The sequence below is a fragment of the Nymphalis io genome, chromosome 18 (assembly GCF_905147045.1).
Source record: "Nymphalis io chromosome 18, ilAglIoxx1.1, whole genome shotgun sequence".
In the NCBI taxonomy this organism is placed as follows: Eukaryota; Metazoa; Arthropoda; class Insecta; order Lepidoptera; family Nymphalidae; genus Nymphalis; species Nymphalis io.
Window position 1 is genome coordinate 8,691,471 of NC_065905.1, and position 27,532 is coordinate 8,719,002.

The window sequence follows — 27,532 nt, forward strand, 5'->3', positions numbered from 1 at the left end:
GCTTAGTAATAATTACCAAATCATTAATAAGTAAATTTGGTTTGTTTTTTAGGACTTTTTTTTCGCTACCTCGGCTATCGATGTCACCTCCTATTAATCGAAAAGTTTGAGATCTCCAACAGGAAGCTTTTTGGAATGTACCTTTTCCTGAAAGATATCTTCTTTCACGGAAACATGCAGACTCTGTTTTTGACTAAGACAACGAATTGAGAAAGATAACGTTCAACTTATATTATATTCTATTTACACCAGAATAAAGATTTCGAATTCAAACGTTTGTATACGAATGTTGATATTTGGTTTTTTACTGTCTACTAATTATATCGTCAAATAGCTCGACAAAATCGACTTAATTTTACTGTTCGTCCGTTAACACACTGCACTTTCGTGAAGAACCAAATCGAGATCGCAATTTAGATAAATGGCCGTTGGAAAACATATTGGAAAAGGTAATCTCTAAAATAATTTAATAGTTGCGAGAAAAAACAAAATACAAATAGTTACAATAGGGCGTCCTCGTGGGGCCCTTTTCAAGACTGTCAGTAGCTTATCTCTTGATTGCTTCTTGTTTATAAGTAGGTCTGCCTTACAAGTAAATAGAACTGTTTTTTTTTCATAAAAAACATTGCTTGTTTGCGAAAGGATTAATTATAGTATTGGATTCCTTTTTTTTAAATATAGCAAGATTTTTTTGTAAGTATAAAATATAAATGTTGCAAGAATTACTAGTAACCCTTCTATTTTTGAATTTAGTTATAATTTATTTAAAACCAATAAATTTGGATAAGGATAAAGATAAACTACCACTTACCATCAGGTGGAGTAGTCATTTGCCATCCCAGCGAATATAAAAAAAAAAGAGTAAACAACACGGTTATGATTTAGTTTTAATTTAAAAGATAAAAATAAATACAAAAGAAACGATCAATAAAAGTCAGCGTGACATACAAATCTTATATATTCACTAGAATCGAAACTGAAATATCCAAAATATACAAACTTAAGAAATAAATCAATAGAAGGAAAAAGGCTAATAGAGATAATCAAAGACAATTTGAATAGCAAGAGGAACCAATTTGTTAATACTATCGCTAGCTCTGACATTTCAATAACATGACTTTTTAAATAATATTTTAGTTATAATATGATATGAACATTCAACATTGACAGTGACGTAAATATGTAAGATAAAAACAAAAAGATTAGCTTTATTTGTCTGTCTAACAAATTTTCACATTGGAAATCTAATTCTTATTACTATATTTCTTTGTAAATTAACGATGTCATTATTATTTTTTATTTATTGTCCCAGGATATTAAACTATATATTATAATATAAACAACCATATAACACCTTAATTATAGCGATACAAATACCACGAACGTTTATCTTGAATGCCATTACGTTTATGGATTTACATACAATAAAGCGTATATGGTATGTAAATCTGTATGTAAAATAATTGTTTTAAATAATACATCTTCAACTTATACTTAATATTATTCTTATTGGTTATTTCTCGTCTTGTTGTTATCTAAGCTATGTATTAACCGAGGAATCATGTAGATATAGATAAGAGCTGGTACGCTGTCCATATTGATTGTTAGCTAAATACAATAAACTTAAATTTCTCTTCATTCTGGGTCCAGACTCGTTGCTTCTTCCTAACTATCGAATATTTATTTAAGTACAAACAATAAAACTATACGCTTAAAATTTATAACAATGACTTATTTTGACAAAGTTTTGTACATATATAAATAAATATATTTAAAACTTAAGTTCTAACAATCTATCCTATAAGTTTAATAACAAAAATAAATATACTAGAGGAAACCTAATATTAAGTCCACTTTTCACTGCTTATCGACCAAACTCGTTACATGATTCAGTCCAATCTTGCTTCATCTTGTCCAGCTAAAACTTTATTGATAATATTCGCACAGTCTTTATTATCAATTATACTGACATGGTTACCTTCTACTAGATGAACGGTCACGGGACCTTCAGTGTATTTGTCCAGACCATAATTTTCTTCAATCACCAAGAATTGTGGATTAACATCCGGACGCATTAGAACAATTGGAGCTTTGATCTTCTTCAGTTTGGCTTGACCGAGGATCATTTTAAAACGATCGAAACTTGAATATGCAATCGATTTTACGAATTCATCGGAATATTTAGACTGAGCAGGGGATGCTGTTATAGCATATTTTATTTTCTCATCAAATGATTCGATTTCTTTTAGTTTCTCCATGAGCGAGCTACTGACGTCGTTTTTCGGAGAAATCATGTCTATACAATGGCAAATGAGGCTGTTTTGTAACTGAGTGTCGCTCGTAGTGGACAATTTCGTGGTAACCATGCTATATAGGAATTCCGGACTGCCATCTAAGCAGAATAATTTGCCATTGTGACCTGGAAAGTTTGAATTGATGCTTTATTGCAAAAAAAAAAAATATTTGGGCTGAATGAACAAAGAATTGAGATGTGACTACTACAATATTATTTACTTATTCTGACTTTTGCGTTAACTATTAATTAATATACAAGAAAAAGTAGGATTTTTTTTAAATACAAACCTTCACTTTCCAACAGGTTTGCCAGTATTAGCATGGGTAAGGTACCGAAACTGTATCCGAGAAGTATGTATGGACTTCCAGGAGCTAATTTTGATTGTATCGTCTGAAACAAAATTTGGGTAATAACATACTTATTATATTTATTAACAATATTTATAACATACTTATTATAATTAATAAATTCTTAGTAAACCTTATGCAATCTATTGACTAAGGTGTCCAAGGTATCTCCCTTATTTTCAAAGCCGTACTGCAAGACACAAATCTTGACCTTAAGTCTACGACATAAGGCCGCCATTTCCGCAGCGCAACCTTCTATACCGGGCAGCACGAACATTGTCAACTCATTTTCTTGAACTGATACGTCGGTCTGTAATTTTTTTTAATCATGTTAATTATTCTGTTTGGCATTTTAATTTTTTGTGTTTTTTATTTATTTATTTAATTAGGAGATAAACTAATTTTCTGGAACCACTTATTGTATAAATATCATAATTATAGCCATAGCCCACACCTTATCTTGACGATTTTAATTGCTATTTAATATCATTAGACACGATTATTCTATTTGATAAAAACTCTTAAAAGGTGATATACGCAAACTAGAATGTATTGTGTTGTCTTTGTTGAAATTTCGCAAAAGATACAATTTCTTTACCTCAGGGCTATCGTTAACCATAGACGGCATGTATATAAAAGGTTCAGACGTTAAATTTTCATCACCAACATTTCTCATCAAAACTCGGAGACCAGCCGCCTTATCAAGGATGAAAGGATGTGATGAAACCGACGTCGATGATTCCGCTTTTTTTTTAATTGCTATTTCTTCTAACCTGAGGGTATATATATTTAAAATGTATATAGAATTAATGGTATAAGGTATAAGGCCCAGTCATTTATTTTTATGTAATATATTAGTAATGTGTAAGCATTTAGAGAAGTTGCTTTACGTTGAAGTTATATGTTCTAAACAAATTAATGAGCTAAGAATCAAATAATAATAAGAATAATGATAAGGAGAGAAAGATTAATCTACCTCGCTAATGTCAAGGATCTGATATCCTGCGCTGTCAGGAAAATCTCGAATTCTCGCTCTAAGGTCTGTTTGATCTCGACCGCCGTCATACTGTCCATTCCTAGTTCAGCAAGAACCACTTGCTGAGATACTGTCTTCAGATCTTTGATACCTAGAAATTAAATATTATAATATAGTTTAGTATTAGGTTTTATCTCAATTAAAAACAACTCCTAATTAATTTTTGTAAAACTTGTTGGATTGCTCCCTAACTTTAAGCATAATGTACAACTTTTGATTCCATGTATCACAAAAGCGGTTATTGTTTATGTTGTACAAATTTAATTAAATATGAATTATTATTTTTTTTTGGAATCTAAACAATCAAAATTAGTAATCACGATAAGTTAACTATGATCACACGTTTCTATTTATCTGTGCTAAGTCGATCAGTACAATTTCAACTTACTGATGATATCACTAAGGTGACTTTGTGCACTTTAATTGGTCGATTCTCTGACAATTACCGAAAGTTTAAGTATCATAAATCAAAAAGATCACCAATAATATAATTTCGAAACAGTTTCGAAACCTTTTACCTTTCACCATAATAAAGTGCGTATTCAGTAATTTTGCTATTAAACTCAATCTGTGTTTATGTATGAAATAGAGATAATTGACATAAATTTCGTAATTTTATGGCGCTAACGAATTTATTAAGTTTACGATGTAAACATTAACTGAATTATGTTTATATGTTTAGTATATTTATGTATATAGTGCAATATGTTGGATTTTCTTGCCCATAATCTGCGCAACAGCATCTACGGCGTTTTCATATCCAGAACCTCCAATCTTTTTTTCAGCTACCACTATTGAGGACACAATCACGGAATCCTGTTTCAAGAATTTGTCGAGAGTGAGGAGACAGGAGGAAATCCTTTGTTGGAGGGTGCCACCGATCTCTAATTGGACGTCTTCATCTTGCATGTCTGCTACGAGACCCACCTACGCAAAAACATAGTAAGATCTCTTTAGTGGTTTAATCGGACTGGTATCAGAATTTCCAAAGTTATATAAATCAATAATCTTTAAAAGCTCGAAACTGAAAGCTGCCTAGATCTATGTTGCATTAGTTAGTTATGGCACAAGGTTTATCACAAATGTACCAACTAATCATCTTTATCAAAAATATGATCAAATTTAACCACATCGCCCGTTTCGTGACACTCACATCTCCTATAGCACCCCACTGTACAGCGAGCGCGGGGAGGCCAAACTTCTTTCTCCTTTCACAGATCCTCTCCATCACGGAGTTAGAGAAACCATAGTTGGTCTGACCAGCGTTGCCGCGACCGCAAGATACGGATGAGAATATCACGAAGTCCCTGGTGGATACCGAAAAATGATTACTTATTATATTAATGACGCTAAGTCATCTCATTAAAGAGTTATTCCGCATACCGAATGGACGAATTAATTATATGGCTAGAAATGAATGTTTAGGTCCAATAAAACAATTATTTTTGAAGTTTTTGATTTAACTAAAAAGATAATGGTAGTAAACTCACTTTAACTTAGGGCACATTATTTGTGACAGTTTGTCCAAATTCATCGTAGCCAGTGCTTTAGGAGCGAATGACGCTTTAAAAGACTCTGGGGTCTGATTCTGGAAAATTGAATCTTTCAATATCACTGCCAAGTTGAATATCGCCTGAACGTCTCCCATAGCGTTCGCCATCTTCAGCATTTGTTCACATCCTTCCTCTGTTGTGACATCATGAGTTGAAATTTGTACATCAGCTCCATAGCCCGTCCATGCTCTATTTAAAGTTAAATTTTATCAAACACAAACAAGAAAAAGTAAAAATCAAGTAATGTATAAAGGTCCCACTGCTAGTTTATTACATATCTTTCATTAGCAATAAAATATAACTTAATAGTTTTCCTAATGCCTTCTCAGAATTATTTTGCACTTCAAATACTGCAACGTAAAATAATCTTGCCATTAGGAATAAGAAATGTTGATACATCAACAATTTACAATAAATAAGTAAATATTACTTACCTAAGCCGAGATGATTGATAACCATTACTGATTCCCTTTCTTGAGGTGAGAAGCACTTTCCTGGCTCCTCTCATGATGAGCCAATCTGTGAGCTCCAGGCCAAAGCCGCCCAGACCTCCCACCACAATGTACACTAATTCTTCATCACACATGTATCTAAAGGAAAAAAAATCTAATAAAATAAATAATCTTATACTTTTACGAAAATACTTAATTAAAAAAAAAATCGAAATCAACTTTAGGATTTTGCAATTCGGTTAAGTCGGTTTAAGGTCACCATCAAATATCGATGAAATCAATCCTCTTAAAATCTTAAAGTATACTCATAAAAGCACCTTTGAAGTTATTACTTGGTAAAGTATAGATTGGCGGACGAGCAAAGGCCTAGATGAGATAGATGGTAAGTGGTCAGCAACGCCCATAGATATTGGCATTAGAAGAAATGTTAACCATCGCTTACATCACCAATGCGCCACCAAGGTTGGGAACTAAGATTGATTGAGTAATTAAACTGGCTCACTCACCCTTCAAACCAGAACACAACAATACCAAGTATTGTTTTGCGGTAGAATATCTGATGAGTTAGTGGTACCTACCAAGTAGCTTGCACAAAGCCCTACCACAAGTAAATCTTATTATATCACGTTGAACCACCAGTGAAGCTTGGTAGCTAAGGTGATGTCACATAATATTTGATTTATATTGATAAAAATTGACGAGCCAGTTGGCGTGGTTGGTAGAACACTTGCCTTTCACGCCGAAGGTTGTGGGTTCGATTCCCACCCAGGACAGACATTTGTGCGCATGAACATGTCTGTTTGTCCTGAGTCTGGGTGTAATTATCTATATAAGTATGTATTTACAAAAGAAAAGTAGTATATGTAGTATATCAGTTGTCTGGTTTCCATAGCACAAGCTTTGTACAAGCTTAATTTGGGATCAGATGGCCGTGTGTGAAAAATGTACAATTAAAAAAAAAAAAAAAAAAATGAGTTTTCGTTTATCAGTCTTTAGTAACATACCTAGGGACAGCTTCCATGCATATGTTCTTTGGTTTTGTAAAACGAATACCTCGTTCCTCATCACGAATTTTAATAATCACCTGAAATATTTATTTATGAAAATGGGTTAACCACAAGTCTCTGTTGTAAATTATTATTATTATTTTGTTACTCAATTATTGACATTTTGAGGAGTCGAAAACTTACGTATTATTTATGTTAATAAATAATATATCAATAGCACATAACAAAAATAATAAAAATGAACATATTTTTGGTTGAATCAAATTCCAAATGATTTTTGTACTTACCTTTCCAATATGTTTCCCAGAGGCCATATATCTGAATGCGGTCTCGATTTGATTTTTCTCAAAAATACAGTACGTAAGTGGACGGACAGCGCCGCTCATAATACCAGTTAACAGTAAATCTTGAAGGTTCTGTTCAAAGTTTTATTTTTTATAGTAAAAACTTATAGTTGTAGTCATGCTAATTTTACAAAACTATATTTTTTAAAGAATACCTTTCTAAACTCATCGCCTTGGTCGTAGATGAAGTCCAACACGATTCCGTGGAAGGAGATTTCTTTGTGGAAGGCGGACATGCCGATGAGTGTGTTGTTGCCGATGTCGAACTTTCCGATTTCTAAGAAGCGGCCGCGATATCCGAGACAGCGAATCGAAGCCTGAATAAGAAATTAAATTGAATTCCATTTAGTTTCGGTCATTTTGTTCACTTATATGCTGAATTTTAATATATTATATTTGACGAGAATTGGAAACAGGTGAAAGAAAAACGAATTTACGGAAAACACGTTTCTGCTTTATGATTGAACGAAAATTAATTTACAATTACAAGCGTACGAATAAAGGCATACATGAAAAAATGTGCGGTCGGGGGATTCCCGTCAAGAAAAAGTTCTTTGCGATATTTATTCGACTCAAAACTTTATATTGTGATTTTAGTTGATTATATTATTGTATTTATGTCACACTAAAGAGCGCCTCAACTTTTTTGCAACTCTCTCTCTAATCAAAGATAAAGAATTAATTTCAATTATTCAAGTAACACTTTTTTTTATAACAATAGTAACCCCCCTTTTAAGGAATTAACTACTATTTTAACATTATTTTATTAATTTACCCCTACAATTAAACCAAGTTTATGATGGGAATTGTGACAATAGCCCAAGCTTCGGAATTGGGATTTGCGTGTGGCTCGTAAGCCGTAGCGCTATAGGTACTTATATGGTTTTGAATTACTTTTATATTTTTGTATTTCTAAGAAGGTTAGGTAAGTATGTTTAGTAAAATTTATTATTTTGATTGGGTTTGCTTATATTTAAGTAACTTTTTTTAAGTATCTTAATTAATAATAAAATGGTAGGCGCACTTTGAAAATCACGGTCTATCGTTTGGCGTTCAAAAATTTGGCATAGCCTACCTCCATAAGCGCTCGCGCAATACTGAATTCGACTGCCCAACGCATCGCATTTTGTAGCATTTGGTTAGCAGAGTATGAACGTAATTTCGTAGTGTGACATGACCTTGGTCACTGTCATTTCACTCTACTGTAAGCCGCGTAAAAGAACTTCGTTCCAAAAATGATAGGAAAGAAAATAGATATTCTTACAGTATATAACAGTCCTCGTCAAAAATTCATTAATTAACTTTTTATACCCTATTATCTTATATACTAAATAAGGTAAGGTTAAAGTAGTATTAGTACTAAGCAAATCTTTTAGTGTATACTATTATGATACCCTAAAAGTTCAGTATCTAAAATAACAACAATATGATACTCAGGGAAATTGATAATACATGTTATTAAATATGTACACGACTTGTAGAATACAATTTTATTGGTTCACAATATTAGATATGATTTCTTGTTTAAATATAACAGAAATAAACATTTCAAAATACCTGTAATTTGTCATCGGCAAGAGAATTGAGTACCAAATCTACTCCCTTTCCGTTTGTTTCTTTCCTGACCATGGCTTCGAAGGATATGTCACGAGAATTACCGATATGACTGTCTGTGAAGGAGACGTTAGAGCTTAAATCGGGATTTCCATACTAATAAAATCTTACTCTACATATTTACATACTAACTGGTTCTTGAGTTACTACAGATTTACATAATTATAACTACAAATCCCCAATAACAGTTATTTTTTGGTCTCCTTGCACTTACCATTTTATTTAACGAAACGATTTTAAGGAAGAAAACCAATATTACCTTTAAGTTGAGGGAAAAGTCTTTTTATGAAGGCTCGTTTCTCAGGAGTACCAACAGTAGTGAACACTTCGCATCCGAAGTGAAGAGCCACGCTGATTGCGGCTTGACCAACACCACCAGAACCCGCATGGATCAATATTGATTCTCCTTTTTGGATCTTGCCTACCATCACCTATTCAAATGCATTAAATATAATTATAGAATAATATAAATATCTTAAATATAATCTGTTAAGATAAGAACTCTTATTACTGCATTACATATCGGTTTTTACCTGCAGTGTCGGAAAGGAATCATTAATCAGTAGGTTGTATTACTACGTTGTGGCTTTTGTAAGCACAAGAATTCGAAAGCTATGTAACCAAGGAGGTAATTAAAAACAAGTGATAACTCACTTACCAAGCCATAGTATACAGTTCCATATGCCACAGGCACACTGGCAGCTTCTTCGAAAGTCCATTCGTCAGGGAAGCCCCATAAGAGCGCCTTATCTACTACCACCATGTTAGCCATACCGCTATTCCTTACCATGCCCATAACTCGAGTACCACTGAATTAATACGTTTTAATTTAAAACTATTTATAAAATAACTACAAAATATCACTAAAGACGAAATTGAAGGTAATCCGCAAGAAGTCATTTTACGTTTTAAATTTAGAACTCACTTGCACGTTCTGCCGACAATTTCAAACCCTTGTACGCACTCTTGCGCAAGCCTGCCTTGTGCGACGGCATCGACCGACACGCGTCCCATTGCCGTCATTACGTCGCGGAAGTTTAAAGCCGTGCAGTATACCTGCATATAAAAATATAACCTACTTTTTACAAAAATAACATTTTCAACCAAGCAAATATACATTCAACATCCTAATATATGGCCTCCCTAACTATATATCATAGACACATATACTCATAAATGTTATTTCTTTATCATCATAAAACAAAAACAATAAAGTCCCTCTACACACACGCTCACACAGACACAGCTACATACTACCTGTGCATGTCCCATTGCTAAGGCCTCCTCTCCCTTTTTGAAGTGAAGGTATGGAGCTTATTCCACCAAGCTGCTCCAATGCGGGCTGGTGGAGTACACATGTGGCAGAATTTCAGTTAAATTAGATACATGCAGGTTTCTACATTATATTTTCCTTCGCCGTGTAGCACTAGATGAATTATAATCACAAATTAAGCACATGAAAATGCAGTGGTGCTTGCCCGGGTTTGAAGCCACGATTATCGGTTAAGATTCACACATTCTTACCACTGGGCCATCTCAGCTTACACACATTTTTAATAACCTTGTCATTAATACAATTAGTAGTAGGGTTTTTTTAAATAAAATATGTAGAGACTATAGCGACTGTACATAACAAATTCGACTACATTCAATATTAAAAACTTATGTAACATCTTATTACATATTTTACTTACGTTTACAACAATATTTCCTGGGTTCTTATAAGCTTGATTAACTCTTATGGGTCCCTCCAGCCAGGTCAGCGAGGAGAGGTCTCCAATTGTAACTGTGTTCACGTAGGCGTGGTGGGCCTTGACTGTATCCAAGTCACCGAGGAGTAAGTGACGGTACGTGCCCCATTGACCCTGATTATAAAAAGTATTATATATTAAAATTATATCATATTTAACACGATTTTTTTTAAATTTATTGCCAATCACTAACAGTTTGATTTTGTTTATGTGGTCATAATTGTAAGCGCGTACGAATCGAACTATTTATGACGTAAAGAATACTAATATTTTTACAGTCCCATTTTTTTGGGTCGTGATTATTAATCAAAAAACATTAAACAACAAAGCCCATTTGACGCTTCCAATATAGATTGAAAAAAAAACACTATATAAATGAAAAAATATTAATATAAATAATTGAACTTATGAATCAATCGAAATAAAAAACAGACATCTTATCTTATAACGTTTTGCACTTACGTCTTGATAAACATTGATAGCCAAATCCATATTTAACTGCTCTTCGTAGAATTCTAAATCTGGGTGGAATGGTGGAACTGAAGGATCAGCAATTAATAGACCATATATCGTTTCACCTCCAGGTTCCTTTCTTAGACAGTTAATTAGACCTAATAGTCCATTTATAGGCTCATTTTGGCTATATAAAACCACTTTTTGTCCAATATTAAGACCTTGCTTTACTTTGTCTATCCAATCGTATGTTTCATCGCTTGAGATGATATTGATAAATTTAGCTGCCTTTACACGCTCTCGTTTTTTGAAGAGGACCACGTATTCGAGACCAGTATCTTGTATGGTTATGATGTCGTATTTTTCGGAGTAATCTTTTGGATTAATTGGTTCTTTTTCACGGCTCATGATAAACCCTTTGTCGCATAGAGATGCAAACGCGTCTTTAAGTACCTAACAGACAATGATCTTATTAAATAATTGTTTAAAGAATTAGTAATTCTTATTTTGCTTACCACAGTTAAAAACATTTTTTTTAGACCAAGCTAATCAAACCAAGCTATGAGAGACATCGTTGTGTAATAACAGTAATTACAGATAAGCTTGTAGAGATTTTTGCGTTTTTCAATATTTTAAATAATTTACGGTCAACAGATAAATAATTAATTATATGTGCCTTAATATATATTAAAATATGTGTGCCTTAATATATATTAAAAGCCGAGATGGCCCTGTGGTAAGAACGTGTGAATCTTAACCGATGATCGTGGGTTCAAACCCGGGCAAGCACCACTGAATTTTCATGTGCTTAATTTGTGATTATAATTCATCTCGTGCTTTACGGTGAAGGAAAACATCGTGAGGAAACCTGCATGTGTCTAATTTCACTGAAGTTCTGCCACATGTGAATTCTACCAACCCGCATTGGAGCAGCGTGGTGGAATAAGCTCCAAACCTTCTCCTCAAAAAGAGGAGAGGAGGAGGCCTTTAGCCCAGCAGTGGGACATTCACAGGCTGTTACGGTAATATATATTAAGACGTTATTAACGTAGATGTTGATAATTTATGAATAGTTAAGTAAATCCAGCGATATTCTCTAAACAATATAACAGAGCAATCAGCTATCTTGTAGTTTATGTACGTCTAGGAATGTGTATGCAGCTATTACTGCACTTGTTTAAAATTGGATTGATATTACGTAATAAAAATTAAATCCCTGAAGGTATGGAGCTTATTCCACCACGTTGCTCTAATGCGATTGTGATTTGGTTTGATACCCATGTCATAAGGGAATTGATAAATGGCCATTTAGTGGTGGCCACCATGTTGGACTAAAAATGACAGCATTTAGGTAATTTTATACATTTATAAAAACTTATCATTTATAAGCTTAATATTGATTCTGTGCGTTATGTCATTTTTTGTTTTGTATATTTAATTTTTTTTTTTAATATTACTTACTTCATCTCTTTGGAGCAGATTAGCACCGATAAGTACTAAAATATTGTTTTCTCCAATAATTTTCTTATTTTTCATAGAAATATTTGATGGCAATTCGATAAGATCCTCACACAAAACAGACAATTCAGCTTGTAGCAAAGGTAGGTCACCTAAGACGTCTGCTACTTTATCTAGTATAGGTTCAAATCCAGCAGTTTTATATTCATCGTCAACGATTTCAATGCTTTTAAATTTGTAAATTTGCCTATTTTCAAGAATGAGCTGAACATTGCTTCGGAGAATATCTTCAATCTAGAAATGATTTGGTTTTATTTTGTTATACATTATTTGCTATGTTTAATTTGACAAAAGAATACTTAAATAAAAAAAGTGCGAGTAACGACTAATTTTAAAATATTTGTAATTAAAAATGTTTAACCTTGTACCTTCATCTTAGACTTTCCAAAGTTAGGGATGAATATGTTTTTTTCTAAAACTGGTACGCCAAGGGGAACCCTTCTTGAAATTGGTGTGGCGTGTAAACCTCGAATTTCTACACCACCGGCTCTGGCGAATAAGAAAAGAAATTAAATTAATCCCACGATAATAATATAACATTGTAGTATTTAAAAAGAATCAAAAGTAATCTGTATATAATTTATATTATTTTTTTCATTTAAGTAAGGACTTTGCAAGGTTACCTGATAACGTCAATAGTAGGATTAACCCTAATCTCAAACGCTTGAGTCTTAGAATTAGGGTTCATTTTCGATATAGCGTCATAGTGCATATTAACGTCAATACATAGTTTATCAATTCTGGTAGGCACGAAAAGTCCTCGGGTATCATTACCAATGATCTTCATCTGCATCATACAGTCCAAAAATGTGACCCAGTTGTTGACCCAGGCCAGGCAACCACGGGTGCCCTCCACGTTACTGTTGATTACACCTCGGAAGTAGCCGCTGTAATTAAAATGAGCTTTAATTACTGCATAATCCAAACTCAAATGAGCATATTGCGTTTTTCTTTATGAATATATTTTAACATAGCCTTTGTTATTTCTTCAATTAACTGGATATTTTGAAATAGCAATCTTGTTCGCAAAATACGTCTACTAAGATAAGACTATGAAATACTACATTTTATTTTGCAGATAGGTATTTTTAGTATAAATGAGTTTTCATAAATATGTTTGTGATGCTAGTTCGTGACTGACTTTGGATAACTATACTAAAATTTATGGAAAATCATATATAAGCCCACTGTATGAAATTTATCAATTTTTCGTTAAATTTTATAAACAAAATGTATTTATTTCAGCCAAGTGATGATATGACTAACATAGTAAATAAGAACTTTTTAGTTGAATTTTATCTGCATACCTATACTGGTAGCCTCTAAGACGTAACTCCTTGTAGAAGTCCTTTGTGAGTAGATGTTTAACATTGGGTCCTCTGGATTCAGGCTCAACTGGAAGCACACGGTAATCCTGTCCAACGTTCTTCTTTGCGTAAATAGTTCCAGTGACAATGGATGCTCCGCTTTCAAAGATCTGTTCGATTTTATTATTGAATTTATTTAACAATACTATAAAGTTAAATGAAAATTTCAATATTTATATTTTATTTTAAAATTTATAACATACTCATTACAAAATAAAATAAATAAATGTGAATTTGACAGCAGTTAAGAAGCTTTGGCTTGAGGGATTTTGCTTTTCTGCATAGGCTTTACTTTTCGATCTTGCTCAATTCAATTCTGATATTTTCGGTGCTCTCTCTGTTTTATTAAGTATTTATTTCACGCTGGTCACCACCACGATAAGAATGCAAAAATTTGAAAAATGTACACAACTGTTGCACAAAAGGCCGGCTACTTACGTCCTTGTCCGAAAGTGACAATTGTCAACTAGCAAGACGAGAGCATTTACTCCCATTTTTTGACAAGTGCAGCGTGCATGACAACCAAAACTAATTGTGGGTTGTTATATAGAATAATTGATTGAAGCCGATATAATGTAAACTAAAATTTTAAGGTATCGAACAATGTAAGATATATGTATGAGTATGATTAACGTAAAAATTACCAAATTCAATTGGTAAGAAATAGAAACTATTAAATTTCTTGCCGTAGTCAAAAAATTTAACAGTGCAGGACGTTGTTATTTTACTCATGTGGTTACTCATGTGAACTTGTTTGTTTTTTAAAGTCAAGAAAAAGCTTTTATTTTAAATCTGCAAATTTTCTACTAATACCTAATGCAGTACGTGCAATGACAAAAAACGTGCCCTCTATTATCTATCCGGTATTAACGATATAGAACTCTCTATTTAGATAAACTTAACATATGCTAACCTCAAATTGTCCACTTCCTCTATGAACCACAACAATGAACTCTAAACTTCCTTGTTTAGGGATGTGAGTAGCTCTTTGGAATCGTACGTTCTCGAACACCACGGAAACTTCTATGAACAGCTCTCTCATTATCATTGCAAGGCTTTCCCACGCCATCAATAAGTAACCGGTTGCAGGATACAGGTTGCGACCTTGGATGGAAATTTAAATACACAGGATTATTCGATTATAAGAACAAACGTTCAATAAATGTTTTTTACAGGAATGACTGATATATTACAAAAAATATAAATCAATTGGACACAATTGTTTTATACTATCATAAGTTTATATAACGTATGAAGTGTATCTTCACTTTTTATTATGTCACGTTATGGAAATTTTTATGATGATCAGTTGAGTAGTTAAGACGTTAAGATGTTACAAATATACTAACACATAAACAAACAAACAAACTCACTTTCGCATTTATAATGTGAATAAAGATTGTATAAAAGCTATAAAAAAATCTCACAAAAAAGGTCAGGGTATTTTATTTTCCGAGCCGATGGTAGCTTTTAATTTGAAAATCATTAAGTAGGTATAAGGGTAGGGTATATATATTTAATAAAAAACCGAGTGTGAGCTTCATGTAATAAATCTTTGTATTATTATATATATTTATATTTTTTCATACAAAATACCATCAGCCGATAGCAAATAGTCACCATCGCTCATAGACATTATCGCTTTATGAAATGTCAACCATTCCTTCGTCAATGCGACACTAACCTTGAGAACTAAGATGTTGTTACTCTTGTACCTGTCACTCTTCCTTTAAACCGGAACACAACATATTTAGTATAAAAACAGCAGTATTTGGTATTGTTGTGTTCCGGTTTGAAGGGTGAGTGAGCCAGTGTATTTACAGGCACAAGGGACATAACATCTTAGTTCCCAAGGTTGGTGGCGCATTGGTGATGTAAGCGATGGTTAACATTTCTTACAATGCCAAAGTCTAAGGGCGTTTGGTGACCACTTACCATCAGATGGCCCATATGCTCGTCCGCCTTCCTATTCTATAAAAAAAAAAGTATTGCTGTTTGGCGATAGAATATGTATGAATTGAATAGAATGTGAGTGGGTGGTTACATACATACAGACAAAACAAGCTTGCACCTTCGAGTGAATCATATAGAAACCTTTATTAATGTTTTGTGTTACTTGTGGCGGTTTAAATAGTGAGTGAGCCAATGTAATTATACACACAAGGAACACCTTTGTTCCAATAATTGGTGGCGAATCGATAGTCTGAGGAATGATTCACAGTAACAGTGCCAATGTCTCCCGTGAAGGTCCCCTTCGCCTACAGACATTGGCATCACTAATTATCAGATGGCTCTTCTTACAATATGAAAATAACCTTACCATCAATAACGTGACCGACCATGAACTCGCTCATTTCATCTGTAATGGACATGACCACCGCCCTCTCACTTAAAGTCATCATAACTTTGCCTCCGTAGTATGTTACGTACCTACAGTAAATGCGAAACAAAGAGAAGTGTTAGAAAATATTTCTGTCTTTTTGATATGAAATTTAAAATTTTAACGATACATGTATTTGAACTCACCAATCTTCAGTGTGTTTCCACTCAACCAAGTGTGAAAGCATCGGAGTTCCTTGCGACACAGGAAAATTAATGGTCGGGTAAATATTGGCGAGGTGCGGGTTCAATCCGACTTCGTAACACCTGTAAATATGGCACTTTTTACTTCGGCTCTTATACTTCAAAAAAAATTGAAAATCGTATAACTTTATTAATACTTTTGTGGTGAATGATCCAATAATAACGAAATATGCCGTACTGACAGTGACAGTATAAGAGACATTAGCATTGATATTTTGCGTTACTTATTGTATCTATTGTAGCTTTTTTTCAGGTAGGCCTCTATATGTCCTAATATTCATAATATTAATTAAAAGATTCATACAGGAAATTTAAGCACTTACTTGCCCAGGGCCGTGAATAAAGCTTGTACGTTGTCTGGGTCATTTCTCTCAGTAAGTGAAATATTAATGTTATCCTTCTTGAGATATCTACGTAAATTTTCCTGCAGGAGGCAATCTAGCGCAATCTCTATAATAATCGCATTGTCAGCAATTAGGCAAGCCGTCTCCTCAAACAGCACTGGATTCTATTGAAAAGATATATGTTTAGCACAATTAGTTGTATAGTATTCTACAATAATTTAAGATTTCATATAATACTATATAAAGTGATTTTCGTTCGACGCGAGTCGCAACTGTTGTACAAAAAGTAGTATTAAGAGAAAGGGAGAGAAAGAAAAGTAAGGGTTCATTGAAATCTTAGGAGTATAACAGTAACTACATATTACAGTGTAAAAACAGGTGCACTCAATATTTCCTCATTTTTATAATCTTAAGAAAAGGCCAATCCGACACTATCGGAAAGAGTTCCGGTGCCCAAAGTAGGCTTTCAATGGCACGGGAGTCTAAACACTGCTAAATTTCAGATTGCAGGCTACTAATAACAGGTTTTGGACAAAACACGAGTAACGAACGAGCCTCGGGATCTGTATTCTTATAAGCTAGAAAACTATAACTATAACCAGACCAACGGAGCACTCAAAACTATTAAAGGATGATAAATGCCAACTGTAGATAAAAACTTACAAGAAAATTATTAGTGATGTATTCAGCTGAAGACATCTCAGCTTTGGGGCCTTTCCACAAATCCTGCTGAATAGAAGTGGAAAGCCAGCGCCCTGAACGTAGTTTTGGTGTTGGAATCACTACCTTTAAATATTTTAGAAGTGTTGACCCTGTTTAAAAATTTAAAGTTCAGTTTTGAAGGTTTAATGCGCTTGTTCAGGTTTTTTACTTGTTTAATTTTATTAAAAAAATTACTGACTGGTATTAACCACGTTAAATAAAACATTTTATCAACTAGTAAAACTAATAAATAAAATTAAACTTACTGGTTTCAGCGATGTATCGCGAATGGTAGGCGATGTTATTGCAAGATACCTCCTTGGCAAAGATTCCTTGCGCTACCAGTTTGGCAACAAAAGTCTTTATTTTGTCCACTGGGCCAGAAATGATGCAAGAGTCAGGTCCATTGTGGCAAGCTACTTCAATTTCGGATGGAAGTATAGTTTTTATCTGTTTTTAAAAACAAAACAAATCAACATTATATTAATAATACTCTTCCATCAAAATCTTATTTTACTAAAACATAGAACAGTTAAAAAACTAAGTATACGAAGAGTTACAAACATGTGTAATTTAATTAATAATATCTAAGAAACTATTATGATTAAAATAATTGAAGTTGCTTAATTGAATTAAAAAAATGAGATTATGTAACTTACATCCTTATATCCAAGGTCTACAATAGCCATAGATCCCTTAATAAATGGAGTGTCAGCAGTTACCGAACCGACATAATATGCTGAGAGAATCGTCTGTTCTGCTGTTAAACAGCCATCTGCGTAAGCGCAACCCAACTCACCCACACTGTGACCTAAAGTAAAAATTAAGAAAAAACATCTATTGGCACGCCTTGGGATTAAGAACGACTCGTATCCCATGACTGCAAGCAACGTTGACGTAACTTTCTAATGCATGTTCTCTCTACGCCGTTCTCTACTACATTGCGTGCTTGCGTGGCACGAATTCTATATAAGTTCGATTTATTTATTTATTAAACTCTATATTATTGTTCATACTTTATAACTATCATTTCAGCATCGGCTGTACGTCCCAAGATGGCCACATTTTTTTATTCATATTCATGAGCTAATTGCGTTCTAGAATAGAACTTAGCTATATATATATTTTATTAGACCGATTTAAGGCTTGAATTCAGAATATCGAGATCTGCAGCTTTATAAGCTGATAATCGAGGTCAATAATAATATGTCAAATAATACCAATAATAACAGACGATCTGCCTTATATCAACTAACTTATAAATTAAATGAATAATTATAAATATTTCAGAAATTTCTGATGCAATTTTACAGTGTCAATGTGCGGTTATGCCGTACAGTGACGGAGAAAGAAAACATTTCACTGCCCCTCTCTCTCCCATGGGTGTCGTAAGAGGCGACTAAGGGATATCTGAGCGACCATCTGCTCATCTGGTGGTATGATGCTAACATCCGCCTGGCTGGTTACCACCGTACGCATGGTGAAAAACTCGTGAAGTAGCTTGCAGCCGCGTTTCGAGGTCAGCCAGCGTATAGCCAGTGCCCGAGCGAGTATTGCCGCGATGGGTGTTGGTCCCGTGGAGACGGCTGTTGAACCAATGCCGGGGGAAACTGTATTGACCTGCCGGACAGGGAGACCTGAAGAAACGGCTGTTCCGCTGGGCGCCCGTGGCATAGTACAGGCGCCCGAGCGTGCCTAAACAGCTCGCAAGGCTGCCCCACCAGGCCACGCATAATCTCGGGGTGGACCGTCGTGCCTGTTGGTGACCTGAAGGTGGGGTCCTAGCGGCCACTTCCGGGGGGGTTCGGGGGCCCTTCCGTCCGGCGGATCGGTATATTATCCCTTTTGGCAACCATTTGGGAAAACACGCCTCCATACTTTGCCCATCCCTATCGTGGCAATACGTCGCTCGCTTCACGTCTCTTTTCCTTATTTTCCGAAATGGTAGCGCAACTAAGAAATAACGGTCGTTCAGCGGTGCACACCCCCACCATACCCACGCTGTTTGAGGTCGAGTTCTCTAACATCCGAGGACTCCACGCTAACCTCAACGCTGTCCACCGCCATCTCGAGACAGCACGGCCAGCAATGCGGAGACGCAAATACTCCGCCCTGCCGACACCAGCTACCTTAACTATCCCGGCTACATGCTTGAAGAATCTTTTAAAGCGAAAGCCGGAGTATGCTTGTTCGTCAGGGCGGATGTTTGTTGTCACCGAATGCGCTGCTTGGAGGACCCCTCCTTCTCCATGTTGGTGGTACGTGTGGACCTGGTTCGTCAGAGTCGAGTCTACGTGTGCCTCTACAGATCCCACAATGGTGACTTGGAGACAAGCCGATTATTTGACCATCTTAGTCGGGTGGCAGATGCTGCGCAAGAGCAGTTTCCTAACGCGGAATTGGTGTTTTTGGGGGATTTTAATGCTCACCATGAATCATGGTTGAAATCCCTCAAAACTGACCATGCTGGAAGAACTGCTCATGCTTTTGCTCTCACACACGACTTGACCCAACTGGTTGATCAGCCCACCAGGATCCCAGACATTGATGGGCAAGCGCCTTCTCTACTGGATCTTCTGCTGACTTCTCACCCGGTGGAATATCAGGTTGTGGTTCAAGCTCCACTTGGTTCTTCGGATCACGGCCGTATATCTACCAAAGTGCCACAGGCCAAGCTGCCGCCATCAGCGGTATGCAAACGTCGCGTTTGGCACTATAAGTCGGCAGATTGGGACGGGATGCGCGATTAATATGCGTCAGTCCCTTGGAAGGAACGTTGCTTCAGTGGGAATGACCTGACAGCTAGTGCCGCTGCTGTTGCTGATGAGATCATGTTAGGAATGGAATACTACATTCCTAGCTCAGATCTCATCAATAGGGGTACGCGTAACCGTTGGTTCACTCGTGAATGTGCCGACGCTGTATCATCTAAGCAGGCGGCATATCGCGCGTGGATCAACGGCTGCATTAGCGGGGCATCTAACATTGACTCACTGAAAGCAAACTACAATAAAAATTCCAAGTCCTGTAGGAAGACATATACGAGAGCGGATGCACAGCGCATTGTACACATTGGTCATGACCTTATTTCGCATCCTAGGGGCTCCCGTAGCTTCTGGCGACTGACCAAGTCTGTGCAAAACAATTTCTGCCAACCTTCGCTGCCACCGCTCAGAAATCCGGACGGATCACTAGCTCACAGTCCGCAGGAGAAAGCCGACCTGGCTAAACTCTTTGCCGACAACTCTGTGATCGATGATTGTAGTGCGCAGCCACCAACAATACCTTCATGTGGCCACACGATGCCTGACATCAAAATCAGGCAACGTGATGTGCGTGCGGAGCTGCAATCACTTGATATACGGAAAGCTAGTGGTCCCGATGGAATACCAGCCATTGTGCTGAAGAAGTGCGCGGCGGAGCTGTCTCCCGTGTTAACGCGCCTGTTCCAACTTTCTCTCTCCTCGGGATGTGTGCCGGAGGCTTGGAGAAGAGCTAATGTGCAAGCGGTTCCCAAAAAAGGGGATCGGTCTGACCCGGCAAATTATCGACCAATAGCTATCACCTCAGTACTTTGTAAGGTGATGGAACGAATTCTAAACAACCAACTGATCCATTACCTAGAAGATCACTGTCTAATTAATGATCGTCAGTACGGGTTTCGACCAAAACGGTCCAAAAGGTGATCTTCTAACGTACGTAACACACCTCTGGGGTGAAGCTATCGACAAGCATGGAGAATCGTTGGCTGTCAGCCTCGATATCTCCAAGGCTTTCGACAGGGTCTGGCACAGAAGTCTTCTCTCCAAGCTACTGGCATATGGTCTGCCTGCTCAGCTATGCACCTGGATTGCGAGCTTCCTACACAAGCGTAGCCTTCGTGTTTTAGTAGATGGTTGCGCTTCACAATTCTATGTAGTGAATGCTGGGGTCCCCCAGGGATCTGTGCTATCTCCCACACTCTTTCTTTTGTATATCAATGATATGCTCTCTCTTGGGAACATACGTTCCTATGCAGATGATAGTACAGTGCATGGTGGATACCACGGACGCGCAGTGGCTGGGCGGGCGGAAACTGAGGAGAGGCGGGAGAATCTTGTCATTGAACTCGATAGGACGTTAGAACTCATTGCCAAATGGGGTTCTGATAATCTTGTTGAGTTTAATGCCAAGAAAACACAGGTATGCGCTCTCACAGCGAAAAAGTCACCATTTTACCCTCATCCCTCCCTCTGTGGCACACCGCTGATGATACAAAGCAAAATCGCCATGCTGGGGATGGACGTTCGCTGCGACCTTAGTCCAAGGGATTACATCGAGGCTATTATAAAAACAGTTTCACGAAAACTCGGAGTTCTGAACAAGGTGCGGCGTTTTTTCACGCCACAACAACTGTGCCTGTTATACAAAACACAGGTACGGTCTTGCGTTGAATATTGCTCGCACCTTTGGGATGGCTCCGCTAAGTACCTACTGGAGGCCTTGGACCGGTTGCAGCGACGTGCAGTACGCATTATTGGCGACGTAAAGGTCACAAACACCCTTGAACCTTTACAATTGCGTCGCGAGATGGCAGCACTGAGCGCTTTCTATCGACTGTATCACGGCGAGTGCTCTGAGGAATTATTCTCTCTAATTCCTGCTTCCCCCTTCTTTCTAAAGTCCACGCAAGCTGGTTCTCGATGTCACCGCCTAACTGTGACATCAATTCCATCGCGCACAAAGTAATTTGGCAACTCCTTTCTTTGTCGCACTACCAAAAAATGGAATTCCTTACCAGCTCACGTGTTCCCCTCCTCTTACAACCCGGGTTCCTTCAAACGAGGCGTGAAGAGGCATCTTGCGGGCCGGCAAGGCGGGGACGGCTAGTACAGAACATTCGTCCCGACTGTACTGGCCGTCGTCGCGTTTGGACTCTAATACCACTTACCATCAGGTGGAGTAGAGTCATTTGCCATCCCGGGGCATATAAAAAAAAAAAAACACTTATGTAACTGTATAATGGTATAGAGGAAGAAAAATTAATGTCATCTGTACAAATCGTAGCCGCGTAAAATTGTGGTGCAAGAATGCTAGCAGCATTCCTGTTGAATTCGATGAAGATTCCTTTAGCAAAATATGAAGTACCCGTCTTGTCACTAGTGGCAGTAAGATTTATATCTATTTTTCCAAGGTTTTGTTTTAAAATGTCACAAAGATTAAATTATTATATATAATTTAAATTTTGAAACAAATATTTCTTTCATTAATTCGCTTTAATATTTTCTGCGGCTGGCCCAGCCTAACATATATTCACTGACTGACTGACTGAGACCGGGCAAATGTGAGCCAACCTCATTTCTATAGTTTCCCTCAGGTCCATGCATGCCGTCACGACGAATTTCATAGTGACAAAATTAAGTCGTCCGAAATCCCTATTTTTCATGTAAAGCATATGTGCTTATTTTTTAAGTTCAGCAGTGAATACAGTGACCCTCATGATCTATGTAATCATATAACAAACACCTCATTACTATTAAACAGCTTTTTGCTCATTTACCTTCAAACACAAAATTCTATAATTCTTACCAATAATGAAGTCGGGCTCAGTCCCAACAGCTTTCAGAACATCCGTAAGACCTATCTGAACCGCGGCGATACCGATGAAAGAGTTGACGATGTTATCATGTATCTTAGGGTCAGTTTCAGTTACGAGCCTGGTCAAGTTTATGCTTTTAGACTCTAAAGCCTTGTGGCACCTGGGGAAGGATTAAGGCATTTAATAATAATAATTCCACAAATTTAAAAAATATTTTTGTAACTTTTGGAAATGCCGTACATCATTCAATCAGATTTTGGTAATATTAATAGTCATACTATCCAACACTTAAATAAATTGGTTTTCAATGTTTGAAATCGATCGCAGTCTTAATTTTTTAATTTAATTTAATGACTTTTAGTCTTACTTTTTAATAGCAGCAGCAAATGCAGGAATTCTCATGAGTTGTGTAGCCATTCCTGCCCACTGAGAACCCATACCCGAGTATACGAAGCACACTGGACGACGGACACCGGAGAAGTATTGGATGTTCCTAGCTAGTGACACACTTTTCGCTGGAGTTGATTCTGTGTATAAAAAAATGTGTAATGGAGAATTAAATAAGGAAACAAATATTCGTATTTATTAATGATTTGGTAACTATTACTAAGCTCGTAAGCTAATCAAAACAATAACAATAACTCTTAGTTATAGACGTTGTTGAACTTTAACTGGATTTCATTTTGACGAAAGCGAGAGCTATTTTTGTGATTTTTCTAAAACAATCTATTGATGAAATTCTTACCCAATAAAGTGTATCCTCTAAAAAAATGGCCACTGATATCTTCATCATGTATCGCGTGTAAAAGTCTAACAAGTTCAACGTCAACAGTCTTCGACTTAAGGTCATCTAGAATCTTAGCTACAGCAGATTCGGTGCGACCCGATACGCAGACCAATCGAGGTAAATCATCTGATGGCATTCCATTGTTGATCTAATTGTAGAAAATGTAAATTACAAGAAACATTTTTTAATAATTTGTTAATTGTTAAGAATATATAAATATACATAAAAATAAACTGTTACTTTTCCGGCCCAAATGTTTTTACTGGTTGTGGGAATTATTTTAAAATGCATCAGAAATAATCTCCCTAAGAACCAGTACTTAAAAAAATTAAAGGTAAAGGTATTATATTAGTTATTATGAGACCCTTAGCATAGGGCAACCTAGTTTGGGCTCCTGTATCCCACATATAACTGTATTTATATATATTATTAAAAAATAAAATGTAAAAATTATTGTCTGTGGGAGAGAATAAATAAATTTATTATTATTAAAAAATAAAATTTATTATTATTATTATTATTGTCGGCTGTAAATTGCCAGCCATAAAAAGAGTTAGTAAAATGCCTGGTTCTCCATTTTTAATTACAATTTCATAAAATGTAAAGTTCCGAATTGATGCGAAAATAAAAAACAAGGTTTGAATTCTAATTTCAACCAACCTTCGATCTCGCAGCATTTTTGAGCAAAATGTGGGCGTTGGCACCTCCAAAACCGAAGCTGTTGATAGCAGTCATTCCCCTGCCCCAGGGTTGCTTTTCAGTCACTACTTTGAGTTTTCCCTCCTTGAGATATAATATTTCCCTTCTTGGGACTTTGAAGTTTATATTGGGAGGGATATATCCTGTTGTATACGCGATGCACATCTAATAGATAAAAATTATTTAACATTAGATTTGATAAAATTCGGGATAACATTGTCATTCATTTTTTTATTATATAAAATAAAATATGAAAAATATATTGTTAAAAAAAGTTAAAAGATTCAAGTTCTCTGCAAAAATTACATTAACTAAATTACAAATGGTAATTTCATGGTATTGATCCTTACCTTCGCAACAGAACAGAGACCTGACGCTGCTTCACTGTGTCCTAAATTAGACTTAACAGATCCTATCATTAGAGGATTACGTCTCTCAGTACAGAAGATGTCTCCAACAACTTTAAGTTCTACGGGATCACCAGCTACTGTACCTGTTGGGACAAAATAATTCTTAGTTGATTTTAAAAAAATGGTACATGCAGACAAAACCTATTAAAGTATATCATCCAATCATTGTAACATTTAAAAACACTGGTGGTAGAGCTTTGTGCAAGCTCGTCTGGGTAGGTACCACCCACTCATCAGATATTCTACCGCAAAACAGCAGTACTTGTTATTGTTGTGTTCCGGTTTGAAGGGTGAGTGAGCCAGTGTAATTACAGGCACAAGGGACATAAAATCTTAGTTCCCAAGGTTGGTGGCGCATTGGCTATATAAGCGATGGTTGACATTACTTACAATGCCAATGTCTAAGAGCGTTTGGTGACCACTTACCATCAGGTGGCCCATATGCTCGTCCGCCTTCCTATTCTATAAAAAAAAAAAAAACTTTTATCAGCATATTGTTAGAAAACGCAAAGTAAAAATTTCTACAACTTGTATTGAATTGTATTAGAATTGTAGATATTTTATTGTATTTATGACTTTATTATGTAACAATTGTATTGATTCAGATCAATAAATCATTGGTTTTTCGGTGTATCTAATATTAGTTTAGTGAACATTTATATTATTATTGTTCACCAATTAATGTTGGATTCACAATTTACAGCTAAGTAGGTTGTATTGTATACAATACTGGAATTATGAATTGAACATTAAAAAGTTATTTATGTTAACAATTATTTATAAATATTCGATGTTTTTTCAAACGGCGTAATGCAAGATATTTTCCGTTTAAATTTAATTAAACATAAACGACTAATGTGTGCCGTTAATCAGCTCCATAAAATACACTATCGCACAACTATATCAACTCATTATGTTATTATGCATTATGTTTGTAGATGATGCGTAATGACTCGTTAAATAGCACTGGTGTTAGAGCTTTGTGCAAGCTCGTCTGGGTAGGAACCACCCACTCATAAGATATTCTACCGCAAAACAGCAGTACTTGGAAATGTTGTGTTCCGGTTTGAAGTGTGAGTGAGCCAGTGTAATTACAGGCACAAGGGACATAAAAGCTTAGTTCCCAAGGTTGGTGGGCATTGGTATGTAAGCGATGGTTAACATTTCTTACAATGCCAATGTCTATGGGCGTTGGTGACCACTTACCATCAGGTGACCCATATGCTCGTCCGCCTTCCTATTCTATAAAAAAACATTAAACTAAAAAATACACATATTTTGTACTTTCGCAATAAACTACAAAATATGAGTATGATAGTAGAAACTAAATATTGAAATTATTTAAAGAGTTTTCGAAAAACAAACTTGCTTCTTAGGAGACAGATTTTGAAGTACCTTCGCATAAAAGGACCTGAGTCCTTTTTATTTATCACTTCTTTGTTATAAATTCACATACCTGTTCCATGTGTTTCTACGAATTCGAGGTTGCTGGGTGGAATAGCACACTCTTCATAAAATTCGCTGAGGAGTAACTTCTGCATTTCACCAGATGGGTAGGTGATACCTTGTTCTTTATACCCGTCACAGTTAGTCTTCGCGTGGACTACTTGGGCATAGACTCTAAGAAAATATGTGAGATCAGGTTATTATTCAGATATATTAATGGCCGCATTGCATATAATCGTGTATTCGTGTGTTTATTCAACTTAATATTACCTTCTTGAATCCTTAGCCTTCTGAAGTATACAAACAACAATTGCTTCAGAACGGGCATAACCATTTGCACTTTCGTCATAGCACTTGCACCTTCCATCAGCTGATAAAACACCTAGTCTTAAATGAAAATGTAGCTATTAAATAACCACTATTATTTATATTTTAGCTAGGACAATTTTCTTACTTTTAAAATGAACCACTTTCTTCCTACCTAAAGAACTGTAAAGACACGAAAGGATTGAGGCATAGGTTTGTTCCTCCAACAATAGCTGTGTCGCAATGGCCGTCTCTAATGGCTCTGTATGCGTGTTCCAAGGCATACAGAGAACTGGAGCATGCTGTATCTACTTTGTAGGAAGGACCAGTAACTCCAAGCCATTGGGAGATACGGTTGGCGATCATGCCTAGGGAGCAGCTGAAAATTATATTATTTATTTCTATAAAATATCGTATTATATTTTAAATTTGTAGTCGAAGGCTACCACAGATTTATGTTTATGTTATATGTTTTTATCATCCACATCCAAAATAATAAACAAGATATAGTATCTGATATTCAAATAATTGCAACTGCTTAGCAGTAGAGTGTTCGATGGATAAGTGGCAACAATTATACAGTAATTAACTTTCAAATGTTGTTGAAGCAAGAATTAGTGCAATAGTATAAAGTCGTTCACCTACCACGAGTTACTGCTACTAGATATTAAGATGCATGTATTTCGTTCAGAATTATTACTTATTTTGGAGGTTTATCATATATCATTCAATCGATTGTGACAGATTTGTAGTTTTATCTTCTACTAGCTAATGTTTGGCGCATTGGTAACGCCTTTGGTATTATATCTGAGAAGTTGATGGTTATTTTCACGAATTATATATATATATATATATATATATATATATATAAAAAGCCGTGATGGCCTAGTGGTAAGAACGCGTGAATCTTAACCGATGATCGTGGGTTCAAACCCGGGC

The 27,532-nt window shown here is 35.9% G+C and overlaps 1 protein-coding gene across 1 annotated transcript in view; it reads right to left on the reverse strand.

Moving 5' to 3' along the window:
• Positions 1 to 1,889: 1,889 nt before the first annotated feature.
• LOC126775407 (fatty acid synthase-like) overlaps positions 1,890 to 27,532 on the reverse strand; it is a 30,129-nt gene continuing 4,486 nt past the window's right edge. Inside the window, exons 4-40 of the mRNA XM_050497300.1 lie at positions 26,769 to 26,972; positions 26,558 to 26,674; positions 26,298 to 26,461; positions 24,782 to 24,924; positions 24,393 to 24,596; positions 23,691 to 23,880; positions 23,313 to 23,472; positions 22,936 to 23,105; positions 18,027 to 18,178; positions 17,634 to 17,817; positions 17,329 to 17,477; positions 16,645 to 16,829; positions 16,265 to 16,384; positions 16,059 to 16,168; positions 14,652 to 14,842; positions 13,679 to 13,848; positions 12,995 to 13,258; positions 12,740 to 12,860; positions 12,315 to 12,605; positions 10,863 to 11,306; positions 10,344 to 10,514; positions 9,575 to 9,705; positions 9,308 to 9,458; positions 8,909 to 9,080; positions 8,593 to 8,705; positions 7,191 to 7,352; positions 6,979 to 7,107; positions 6,689 to 6,768; positions 5,667 to 5,822; positions 5,170 to 5,421; positions 4,833 to 4,986; positions 4,402 to 4,606; positions 3,620 to 3,770; positions 3,242 to 3,416; positions 2,777 to 2,953; positions 2,584 to 2,686; positions 1,890 to 2,419 (exon numbers count right to left, since the gene is read on the reverse strand). Of these exons, the coding sequence (XP_050353257.1) occupies positions 1,890 to 2,419; positions 2,584 to 2,686; positions 2,777 to 2,953; positions 3,242 to 3,416; positions 3,620 to 3,770; positions 4,402 to 4,606; positions 4,833 to 4,986; positions 5,170 to 5,421; positions 5,667 to 5,822; positions 6,689 to 6,768; positions 6,979 to 7,107; positions 7,191 to 7,352; positions 8,593 to 8,705; positions 8,909 to 9,080; positions 9,308 to 9,458; positions 9,575 to 9,705; positions 10,344 to 10,514; positions 10,863 to 11,306; positions 12,315 to 12,605; positions 12,740 to 12,860; positions 12,995 to 13,258; positions 13,679 to 13,848; positions 14,652 to 14,842; positions 16,059 to 16,168; positions 16,265 to 16,384; positions 16,645 to 16,829; positions 17,329 to 17,477; positions 17,634 to 17,817; positions 18,027 to 18,178; positions 22,936 to 23,105; positions 23,313 to 23,472; positions 23,691 to 23,880; positions 24,393 to 24,596; positions 24,782 to 24,924; positions 26,298 to 26,461; positions 26,558 to 26,674; positions 26,769 to 26,972 (6,745 nt within the window). The remainder of the gene's footprint in view (positions 2,420 to 2,583; positions 2,687 to 2,776; positions 2,954 to 3,241; positions 3,417 to 3,619; positions 3,771 to 4,401; positions 4,607 to 4,832; positions 4,987 to 5,169; positions 5,422 to 5,666; positions 5,823 to 6,688; positions 6,769 to 6,978; positions 7,108 to 7,190; positions 7,353 to 8,592; positions 8,706 to 8,908; positions 9,081 to 9,307; positions 9,459 to 9,574; positions 9,706 to 10,343; positions 10,515 to 10,862; positions 11,307 to 12,314; positions 12,606 to 12,739; positions 12,861 to 12,994; positions 13,259 to 13,678; positions 13,849 to 14,651; positions 14,843 to 16,058; positions 16,169 to 16,264; positions 16,385 to 16,644; positions 16,830 to 17,328; positions 17,478 to 17,633; positions 17,818 to 18,026; positions 18,179 to 22,935; positions 23,106 to 23,312; positions 23,473 to 23,690; positions 23,881 to 24,392; positions 24,597 to 24,781; positions 24,925 to 26,297; positions 26,462 to 26,557; positions 26,675 to 26,768; positions 26,973 to 27,532) is intronic.